This window comes from Plectropomus leopardus, chromosome 5 (genome assembly GCF_026936395.1).
Source record: "Plectropomus leopardus strain MGB_pleo_1.0 chromosome 5, ASM2693639v1, whole genome shotgun sequence".
Taxonomy (NCBI): domain Eukaryota; kingdom Metazoa; phylum Chordata; class Actinopteri; order Perciformes; family Serranidae; genus Plectropomus; species Plectropomus leopardus.
Window position 1 is genome coordinate 22930271 of NC_142180.1, and position 11799 is coordinate 22942069.

The window sequence follows — 11799 nt, forward strand, 5'->3', positions numbered from 1 at the left end:
GTTATGTAACAAACAGCATGGGAATGAAAAGTTTACACTGCATAAAAAACAAACAAAACCAAACATTGTTGTAGTAATCGCAGTGCTGCCACGTGTTAAAACCAGAAAAAAATTCCACTTCTGAATCACTTCGTCCTAGATGGGTTTTTCTCACATGCTGGAGCAGTTTATTTATCATCGGTGAACATGTACAGCTTTCCTTAACAGCCAGAAACAACACAGCAGTTTATCCTCCTCACTGGTATTGATGATTATAATGATAAACATCTTAACAGTGAAAGTAAATCGCTAGAGGTGACTTTCTGTGGATAAACAGTATAATGTTTTTGTGGTCCAGAACTGCTGCTCTGTAAAGTTAATTGAGTAAATTAGGCCTGTCACGATAATTTTGTTACTGGCTTATCATAGGACATATGGACCTGATATGGATGTGGATATGGCTATGATTACGTAAGAACATCACCAGCATTTCACCAACACAAGGCCAGAATGAACAGCAAATTTGATTTTGTTTTTGTTGGCCAAAATGCCAAGTAAAGTGTGTTTTTAAAAATATGTTTATTATTATCATATTCCATTGTCTGAATATTCTTAATAATTAGAAGTTCATTATTTTTTTAAGGATGTAGTTGCATTATTATGTCAGGGTTTCCCACACATTCATTTATTAAAATGAAGCTGAGCTGTTTATTAGGAGCACTCTTGGAATATAGGCTACTGTATATACCATGGGATAATTCAATACACTACCCTCTTGGAGCACAGAGCATATTCTGGGCACAGATGGAGCAGCAGAACGCCAGGCACAGTGAGAAATAAACTTCATCTTTGATTTTGCTGGTTCTAAATGTTTGCATCCAATCTGCAGCAGCTCCTCCTCCCATCTGTCGATCTGATATGGGATAATATATCATCCAGCAAAAGTTCTTATCGTGACAGGCTTAGTGTAAATATTTTTTTTAATTTCTTATTTATTCTTAGAGGACTACTGATTTTACTATGTCTTTACTGTGTGGTTTCTTGCTCCGGAAGAGATTTTTGCGTGTTCACAGATGACTGAATGACCTCTAGCTTAAAGAAAAAAACTCTGACTTTGATGAGTTCACTGGCAATTCCATTTAAGCTCCACACGCACAGAGGATTGGACCAAATACAAGGTTGTGATGTGTTGTAATTCCTCACTCTTCCTCCCTCCTGCTTTAGCTGTAATGAGAGTTTTATTAAAGATGCTTTTGACTGATCTTTAGATTCCCTGCCTGGTTATGACACCTGAATCCTACAGAGTGAGATGGGGGCTTTTTCTTCTTAACCTGGCCCATTGCTTTCCTAAATATTTCAACTCTAATGATTTAATGAATTGTTGAGAAAAATATTTATGGTAATGTCGTGAACCCTGTTTAAATAAGGGAACTACCTTAAGAGACAAAAGAAATTGCACAACCCAGGGTTAAACAACATAACAGTATCGCCCTGTAACCTTTGCCAAACAAGGCTATTCTTTGCCCCTACACCCCTCCTCCTCTGTAGTGAGTAATCCCAAGTGTCCTTTTAACCGGCAGACATTTTCTGAAGATCAGTATGAGGTGCAGGCTCACCCCGAGGAGGCGAACATCGTGATATTTTCAAGCAAGGAGCCCAAAATGCAGGTGACCATTTCTCTCACCTCGCCGCTGATGAGGGAGGACCCTGCTACTGAGAAGGACAAGCAGGCAGCAGGAAAAGCGGCTGAGAAAGGTTAGAGAAGCCAAAGCTTTCAGTACCAGACAACCAGATGTAAGCAATGTGTGCAAAACACTTATATATATTTATATACCCCTTGCTTCACCCTTCCACCCATAAGCAGCCTAAACTTTTAGGCTGAAAAGCTCTTAAATTGCACAAAATGAGAGGTGGGACTTTTAACCAAGCCCACATTCAAGTTGTTTTGTTTCTTTAACCCCTAAAATAAGAATTAACTCACACATTCATTTGTCCCACTTTTTTCATTTCCCCCATTTTTTGCAGTTACACTAGTCCCCAATTTCTTTATTTCTTTTCCACAACATGGGAATCAAAAGCCGGGCTCTCCGACCTTTCTGTGCCACGAGGGTGTGTGTTTGTCCTGTGAACACATGCTCAGATAAAACCTTTGAGAAAGTATAATAATAGACTGAAAGTGATGATCAGTGTTCAGATAATGCCCAGGGATGAAAATGCCTCAAATGATCTTACTGTTTTTATCAAATTTATTTTTAGACTTGCGAAACGTTTTGCTTCTTGTTGCACTCTGGTCACAATACCTCGATGAGGGGACTCTGAGGTCCAGTGACTTCCCACTCCCTCGTCTCTCATCCCTGCATCACACTGTGGCATTATCAATGAAAAGGTGATGGAGTGTCATTTTTTCGCCTCACAATGATCCGTATTCAAATGATAAAAAGTAAATCCATGATCATTGCTTCCCCCTCATTCAACAATCAAGGTAATCTCTGAGATCATTGTGTTGCAAACACTCCTCCGCCTGCTCCAATAATGTCAGTATTTAAATGTGTTTTTTTTCCCATTTGGAAAACATGGTAGATGTTTTCTGTGGCTTTTATTTTATAAATTTTGTTTGGGTTTGTTGATCAGTGCCCCTACTTCTGTATCAGCAGACCTAGGCAAGCCAATGGCTGATCTGAAGACCACACTTGTTCACATACCACTAAGAATAGAAACACTAAAGGAACCAGGTCGCCCATGTTTATTAAGCTTTTCAGAGGAGGAAATCCCTCTTGTTCACTGTCATCAGAGGGGATTCACCACTGCTAAATCTAATCTCCCCTCTCTAAGAGGCATGATAAATATGGGTCTTTGATTCTAAGTGGTATGGTAGTGTAGACTTCAAAAAAGTGGCTTTGTTTTTGTTGTATTTCCCCTGTAAGAACGCTGATGTCCTGTTGTTGCTTCAGTTCTAGTGAACATAGAAGTGTGGAAAGCCCCCAGGCTAATCTTGTAAAATATGACTTCATCACATTCACCCTTAACCACATTAAATGTTTTGGACATATCTGTCATTTGTCATATGTGGGTGACTTTACAGTTTTGTAAATGTGTCCTAATTTTGTCTTCAAACTTCCAGAAACTATTTTATTAATGTCTAAATTCAACAAGGACACAAGCATTATTTTTTAAACATAACTTTGTATTCTCCCATTTGTAGTACTACTAATTAAATGAATCTTGGGCTTTGTGACATAGATAAGACTTTTATGAAATTTAATCGGTTTGCTTTTTGATGTTGAAATTGTCTTTAAAATATGAAAGCATAAAAGGGAAAGCAGTGTCATTGCTCTTGTGCTTTTATCTGCTTGAGACGTTTCCTTTTAAACATGATTGCAGAGGAATAATGGGAACCATTGCTAGCATCTATGCAATTATAGAGCCAAATAAAACATTTGATGCAGAATGAGAACATTTCTAAAGGGATAGAGTCAGTGGTTCATGATCTGAAGTTACTGAAAATTTGGATCTGAAGCTCAGCTGCTCAAACTGTTTCAGTTGGGCTCTTGTGCAAAGTCAAAGGCAAAAAAGGGGGGAATCCAAAAAACTCAGAGTTTGAGTTTCTTATATTTTGAAATTCTTTAAGTTAATGCTTAAAAACTTAATGGTGTGAAGAAGCCTTTTTTATGAATAAAAATTGTTGGGTAGAATTGTTAACAATGACCAGTTCCTGAATTGGAGTAAGGTTACAAAATGTTTTAGAGATGTTGAGAGTGGTGAGGCTTCATTTTTAGAAAGAAGGAAATGTATGTAGTGAGAAAAAAATGGGTTTGACAGCATATGATGAAACAGTCTTTCTTATAGTGGACATTTTTGACTTGTCATGCCGGAAAACCAATGCTCTGTTTCATTTTAACTGTGCACCTGTAAGGCTAGTGAACCATCGTACCCGTTACCGCAGCCTTGGCACTGACGGTTAAAGGGATAGTTATGATTTTGTGAAGAAGGGTTGTATGAGGTACTCACTAAATATGTATTACCAACAGCAGATGTCATTCGGCACGCACACAGTTTGGAGAAGCAGGCAAGTGTAATGACCCGGAAGCTAAGCAATCTACTGCTGTGAAGGGGGGCAGCAAGCTACCGAAAAAAATCTATATTTTAATGTATATTTTTTTTTAATCTATGCTCCCTTTAAAAGCACCAGATTTCATCGACAAAAAACGTAAATATATATATATATATATATATAAACGGCAAGATAAAAATATTCTAAATAAAGCAGCTAAAATATGTTGATCAACTGAAGGTAATATACTAGCTATTGATAAGTACGTCATACAGCCCTACTTTTAAAACATTTGAACTATCCCTTTAAATTTCATGTAGAAATTATTCAGTTATATTTCACACCTATGTTTGACAAGTTAAAATGTCTCTCTAAAGAAAGATGCACTCAGGCAGACGATAATGTGGTCCATATTGGATGTCACAATAAAACCAATAGGTCTTATGTGGTTTAGTCACCTTAAACTATAAATTAAATATCTAATATTATATATAGTCATCATTCTGAATTTCTTGGATTTCCTTCTTTTTTGCATGTGTTTCTGTATCCGTCCACACCAACAAATATATCTGTAAAACATAGAAACATTATAGTCTTCCTCATTAGATTGTTAAATGTTTTCTTTTTCTCTCATATTTTCCCCTCATTATTTTTCTCACAAACAAACTGAAGAGTATTTCAGGACTCGAGGAAATTGCCGGTCACATGAGATAAACATGATCGTCTAGTGTTTTTGTAATTTCATGTCTAATCAGCGACTCTTGCTATCTGTTGCAGTAATCATTTGGGTTTGCGTTAGTTTGACTGCAAGTCATGAGCTGTTTCATGTTATCTCCATCAGGTTTGGCTGACAAGGACCCAACTGATCTTCTGAATAAGAGGAAATGTCTCGAATACCTTGCTGCTCTCCGCCACGCCAAATGGTTCCAGGTAAATGCAGCACAAGCATGTCAAAATGTCCTAAAAAGGCCTATAATTTGTGAGGAGATATCTATATTTATTTAAAAATATATATTGTATTATATTGCAGAAGTAGATGAGAGGGGGAATTTGAATAAGCCGATTCTAGTGGAAGTATGAACAACTCAAGCAAATCAGACAATACTTGTATTTATTCTGGTTTATTCTGTCTTGCAAGATGATAAAGTCAGATAAAGAGTCACCAAGAGTCTTCACAGGGGTCGATGAGGGTTCACTAACAGTGTCCTATGTACATTTGGTCAATCAACAAGTCTTTGTCCAATATACATCTATTAATTAATGAGACATGAGAACTGTACTTCACTCATCCAACCCAGTGTTATTTACTTTTCCCCCTTTCCTATCCTATTTGGGGAATCCCCCTATCCTGAGAATAAGCAAAACACGACAAGCCTTTATGGGATTTACTGTCCTGATGAGTTACACAAACATAGAATTCTTAGTTTGATTGTTGTTTCTTTCTCTGTTTGGCATGTTTGTTGATGCTGATCTTATTATTCCCTGAGTTGCTGCAAAACACTTTACGTTATTATTATTATTATTATTATTATTATTTTTGTTATAGTATCATTGTCAACATAATGTCTGATATAACTAAAACCATAGTGATGATCTAAGAGTCTAGATACAGTTCATGAGTCACACGGTCCACCAGCCACGAGTTGGCCACAAGTTTAAAAAACAAAAAAAGAAAAAGCAGTTCACCAGACACAGCTGCAATATAACAGGCACATTTGTTCTATGCTACTACAAGGAGTCTAGGATCCTTTAGTCGTTGTATAAAATCTTCCATTATATTAGTTACATACAATTTTAGCCATTACACTGATCTCACTTCCTTTTAGACTAAAAACAGGCAAACATGTGGGGTTTTCATTGGTATTTTGCTGTCTCCGGTTCTACAGAAGTAAAAAAAAAAACTACTTTGTTTCACTGTTGTGGCATTTGAGAATATCCATGTTTTGTTGTCAGGAAAGTCCAAAAGTAGATGTTGTAAATTGTTCTTAATATTAATATTAAGATTAATATTTGAAATATCAGTCACTATCATAGTTTGTAGAGTCATAATGTTGTTTTTTGTTTTTTTTTCAAATACACACATTTTAAGACACCAGTTAAATTTTCAAGACCCACCTTATCTCAAATAAATGCCCTTTTATTAATAAGCAATGTGTTTTTATGCCTCTTCGCTGGTGACAGCCGTGGCTGGAGGCATAATGTTTTTGGTTGTCCATCTGTCCATCTGTCTGTCTGTCACATTTCATGAACCCAATATCTCAAGAACTCCTTGAGTAAATGTCCTCAAATTTGACACAAATGTCCACCTGGACTCAAGGATGAACTAATTAAATTTTGGTGGTCAAAGGTCATGTCATTGGGACCTCACAAAACATGTTTGAAAACTCAACAGTTCATATGCTATTAATGACAAATGATGAAGTGATGACATTTTAAATCCAAAATGTCAAAGGTCCATCACTCAATGCCGTATCTCAGGAACAGAAGAGGACACATTTGGTCAGATACTGAATTAATGACACTTACTTTGGACGCCCATTTTGAAACATTGTATAGGTCTTCAGTGTTGCTGGGTTGGAGGTGTTAATGAAGCATCCGTGCTTTAGAATATGTAGATTCTTTGCAGCAACATCCGTTTTTGAAGAATTGTCTGCTGTTGTGGCTGCATATGAATCTGGACAGACATGGATGTAAACTGCAGCTTGACTTATTGGTGGAGGCATACAACCCTGAGGCACTAATTCTAGTTTTTTCTTACTTTCTGAAGGCTCGGGCCAACGGGCTGCAGTCCTGCGTGATCATCATTCGGGTGCTGAGAGATTTATGTCAGCGGGTTCCCACGTGGGGGAAGATGCCTGGCTGGGTAAGATTCAACTCTCTGTTATGACTTTTTAGTTTTGTTTTTGAAGTGCTATATACGTTTTTTTTTTCATTTTTAACTTTTAGCTATTGTAATTTTTGTCCTTTTTGTATGTCCGTCTCTACTGTCTATCTATGAGAGAACAACAACATAAAAAGTATATTTACAAAAATATCAGCGCTCTAAAGTGTCTTCTTCTTTCCTGTTTTCTTCTGTGTGTTACTCCGACCAGGCGATGGAGCTGCTGGTAGAGAAAGTGATCAGCAGTGCTGCAGGCCCACTTAGCCCAGGAGAGGCCATGCGCCGAGTCCTGGAGTGCATCTCTACAGGCATCCTGCTACCAGGTCAGACAAGTATACATGTTAATGAGATGTGAATTAGTGGATTATTTCACTTTTATCACTTCCAAGAAAAAGATGAATTGTTTCATGTCTTTTTTTTTTTTTTTTAATAATCCAAGGACGTTTCTTATCGTCTGTGCCTCCCTCTGGTGCTACAAAATCAGCTTTTGAATAGAGAACATTTCACTTTTTTCTGCCTCTGATTCAGTAAATTCTATTATCACATTTACATGTTTATCTTGTTTCTCCTCCCCTGACTCAGATGGACCAGGGTTGATGGACCCCTGTGAGAAAGAGCCAACAGATGCGTTGGAAAGCATGATTCTTCAAGCCAGAGAGGACATAACTGCCAGTGCACAGGTATGCAAACTGAGCAAACTTTCTGAATCTTTTTTCAGATGCTGCATTGAAAAGCCCTAAATATATATTGTACCAAATGCCTATTGCATTAACATCACAAAGCAGCACAACAGAACCAACAACGCTCATATTTTTCTTTCGGCTGGGATGCTTAGAGCAGAAGATCCGCTGTGTGCTAGCTGTCTGTCGCTGTACCCTGGCAAATTCAATGAAAATTTGCAGTTTAACCAAGATTTCACATAATGGCTGAAACAGATTGAAGGAAATTCATGCCGGGCTCAGTATATTTTATGCAAAAAAATGTTTCAAACTTGACACAATCAGGACAACTGGTGCAGGGGAAAGAAGAGAAGCTCACAGTCTTTTGTTGCACGCCGTACCTCTCTTCCCTCGTCTCTTGTCTGCCTCTATACTGTGAATTCTGAAATAAAGGTGAAAATGCCCAAACAATCATCTAAAAACTCAACATACCTACATTTTACCTTTCTCTCTGATTCCAGCACGCTCTGCGGCTGCTTGCTTTCCGTCAGATCCACAAAGTTCTTGGCATGGAGTCTCTGCCAGCGTCCAAGGCCAGTGCGCGCAACCGTAAGCGCCGACGGGATGGCAGCGAGACGGGTGAAGGGGAGGGGGAGGGCAAAAAAGACAAGAAGGAAGAAGCATTGAGTGCTTGACCTCTGCCTCCAGAGCGGAGCCGTTTGCTAGTTTAGAGACTGGTAGAATGTCACAACTTAAAACTTTTCGTATCTCGAAAACAATCTTAACACGCAGCTATACACATATGAATATAACTGACTGTACATGTTACATGTCTACCCCTGAAATAGGAAGAGTAATGCGTTGGGAAGAGGAGACTGAAGCTTGAGAACCTGTACTGCAAATCCTCTCGCATAGTAAATTCACGCCGATTTAGTGTCTTCAAAAGTGTGCAGAGGAAATTGGCTCAGTAAAAAAATCATGGAAATGACTGATGACATCATTGCACACAAACTACTGACCATCCCTCCCCTCTTGATTCACAGTAGCTGAACCACTACCGTCTAGTTTTTATTGTTTTCTATGATTTTAAAGGGAGGCTTTGGTATTTTTTAACCTGGACCCTATTTTCCTTTGTGTCAGAGTGACTAATGAAGGAGATTTTTTTAAAAATTGGTTCACAATTGAGCAAAGTAGCAGTGGCGAACCAGGCTTCAGTGTAATCCTTACAGGTAATTAAGCACCTTTAAGTAACATCCACTAAAAGTACTTGTTTTGCCACTGACAGGCTCAGATTGTCAGACAATATTTTAGAAAAGACCCAGCAGATGAAAGTTTTTCTTTACCTTTCTCTTGTCTGTCTGTGAGTGTGAAAAAGTCTCTCTCACGGAGAAGCCTCGTTCTGAAATGTCGTGTAGCAGGAGAAAAAATGGTCGAAACTTATAAGTTGCAGAGAGGAGTACAGTGAAGACTTTTGATTTTGATTTTGACATGTGGAAAAATCAGCAAGATTTCAGGACGAGCAGTCCCTTTGAGTGATGTGTCATTACTCACACTAACCAGGGTTCCTGCAGAATCCTCTAAGAGTCTTGAAAGGTATTTAATCCATTAATCTTAAAATAAGACCCTAAAATTCTGCATTTTTTTCCCCAGTGTTTCTTTGTTAAATGTCAAAATAATTCGTAACATCTTTTTTTATTTATTTTTTTAAATTAGAAGTTTACCAAATGGCAGGATAGTCAAACCAACAACTCTCATATTTTGTTTCTGCTCGGGACGCTCAGAGCAGAGGATCCACTGTCTGGTAGCTAGCTGTCTCTGTACCCTGGAGTACATTGGGATGTTCAATGAAGATTTCGCAGCATGGCTTAGACCGATACAAGGCAATGCGTACGTGGCTCAGTGTATGTCATGCAAAAAAAACTCTGCATGATGTGATTGAAAGCAGTGGAATCTCACATGCAGAGTGAGAAAAAAAAGCCATATTTCATATGATAATCAACATTTGTTACACTGAGTAATTTGAGTCAACTCATTTTTTCCTTCAGTTTTGGTGAAAATAGAATTGGTCTTGAATTTAATCCTGAGTGGCATTAAAACAGGTCTTAAAAAGTCTTAAATCTAACCTGCCTGAAATTTTAGGGAGCCTGCTATGAAACAGACCGTAATAGCAAAAGAAAAACATGTAGTTTCTCTGAAGGGTCTTTTCTCTAATGTCTTCGGATACTTATAATAACAATCTAAGCTTGTCAAAAACGAAAAAAAAAACAAGTGCTTTTAATGGATGTAAACTGTTGGTGCACCATTTCAGCTCCATACAGCTCTCTCAAATAGCAGAACAAATAAAAAAAAAAGTCTCCATTTGTCACATAGACACAAAACTCTGAAAATAAGATCCACACAAGTCTCCCTTTAAAGCCTCCAGTAAATCATCAGCACCTTAAAGCTTTATTTACGGCAGTCTGAACTGCTCGAGTCAGTACTGAACTAACGTTAGTGCATGGTGTTTGTACACTGAAATGTGTTTTTCAGTCTGTTAAAATAAAGAAATATGGGGATCAAGTTTAAAGCTTTGAAACTGTGAGAAATATCACAGAATACTGTTTAGGATCTACATACAAACAGTACTGTGATGATCATTGTGCCTAAGATGACACATGAGTAATAAAATAGTGTGACGCTGCTGAATGAACCTCACCGGTTCTCTACATGCCCTCTATGCTTCCTCTAAAGTTTCAACATTTCCTTATACATGTTGAGAAGATAAAAGTTTTGAAATCTAAAATATGTGCATCAAACCTTCAAAACAGTGCTACACTAAAATAACTTCCCCTTGAAACGACGTCATTACGGTTTCGCGATACAAAGAGAAGCTCTGCCTTGTGAGTTTTTCTGTGGTCACACTGGAGAGTAAATCTATCTGAGGAGAGAGAGAGAGACTTATGTTGCACAGTCTGTAGCATGCTGAGGGAACTAAGCACTTAAGAAATGACAATGTTACTGTATGCAGCCATAATTTTATCATTTAAATAATATGCCTAGTAATCTTTTTTCTTCCAGAGTATGGTTAGCAGAAGAGAGAAGCTTTAGTGCGAAAAATAAGACTGAATATCTACTGTAATGATCAAGTAGTCCTTTGACTTTCTTCCTTGTGCCTGCATCATGTTGTGTATTACAGAGTACGGGGAACATTTATGTTTTTGTCGGGTCAATATTGTAATGAACTTCACAAAAGATGTAAGACAGGGAAGGGACAGTTGCACAACTATTTGGCTTAAAGTTGAGAGAATTATCGTGCCGTTTTTAGTTTGATTTTCATTTATCAAGAGCATCATATAAGTATTGCGTATTTTATTTCTGAAGGAATCTTTTTTGTATTGTTTAAACAGAAAGTGTGAACGTTGCTGTCCTTTTATTATTTGAATGTCTTTGTAGTGTTGCCTAAAATTAAGGGGAGATATTAAAACACTTGTAAGCCAGATTGTGTCCTGGATTTTGCTGTCTGTATCGCTGCATATTTTAACCAAATTGAGACATTGATTTATGCCTACGCACTGGAGATAGCTGTAGCAGGAGGCAATACGTTTTTAAGCGGTCCATCCGTCTGTCCATGTCATTCTCAGCGGGATATATAAAGAACACCTGTAGAGATTTTTTTTTCTTCAAATTTGGCACAAATACAAATTGAACTCAAGGATAAACTGTTTAGATTTTGATGGTCCTAGGTCAAGGGTCATGGTCACTGTGACCTTGCATCCATTTCCTTCTCATAAATGTGATATGTCAAAAATACTTTGAGGGTATTTCATCAACTTTAGCACAAATGTCCACTAGGACCAAAGAATGAACTGATAAGATTTTGTTGGTCAAAGGTCAAGGTCATCTAACGAAGGCCTTTAGGGGGTTTCCTTAAATTTAGCACAAATGTCCACTTTGACTGAAGAGCTGATAAGAATTTGGTGGTCAAAGGTCACTCTGACTTCACGAAACATGTTTTTGCCATAACTCATTCATACACTAATTAAGATAAAATTTAACAGAAGTATTTAATGAAATTTTTTATCCTGAAGATCAAAGGTCAGTGTCACTGTAAAATCTGCAAAAAAAAAAAACTTTACTTGGAAACATAAGGGAGACATTTGGTCAGATACTGAATTGTGGACATTAATCTTGGGTTGAAACGGCTGATTGTTAAGACCCTCTGTGCTGCAGGGTCCGTGTTTTTGCAGACC

The 11799-nt window shown here is 37.7% G+C and overlaps 1 protein-coding gene across 5 annotated transcripts in view; it reads left to right on the forward strand.

Moving 5' to 3' along the window:
* Positions 1 to 11046, forward strand: part of zfr2 (zinc finger RNA binding protein 2) — a 28027-nt gene extending 16981 nt beyond the window's left edge. For all 5 annotated transcript variants that reach the window (XM_042516864.2, XM_042516886.2, XM_042516871.2 and 2 more), the window contains exons 14-19: positions 1560 to 1734; positions 4872 to 4960; positions 6798 to 6893; positions 7123 to 7234; positions 7494 to 7591; positions 8092 to 11046. In XM_042516864.2, the coding sequence (XP_042372798.2) occupies positions 1560 to 1734; positions 4872 to 4960; positions 6798 to 6893; positions 7123 to 7234; positions 7494 to 7591; positions 8092 to 8265 (744 nt within the window). In that variant the 3' untranslated portion in view covers positions 8266 to 11046. The remainder of the gene's footprint in view (positions 1 to 1559; positions 1735 to 4871; positions 4961 to 6797; positions 6894 to 7122; positions 7235 to 7493; positions 7592 to 8091) is intronic.
* The last annotated feature ends 753 nt before the right edge of the window (positions 11047 to 11799 follow it).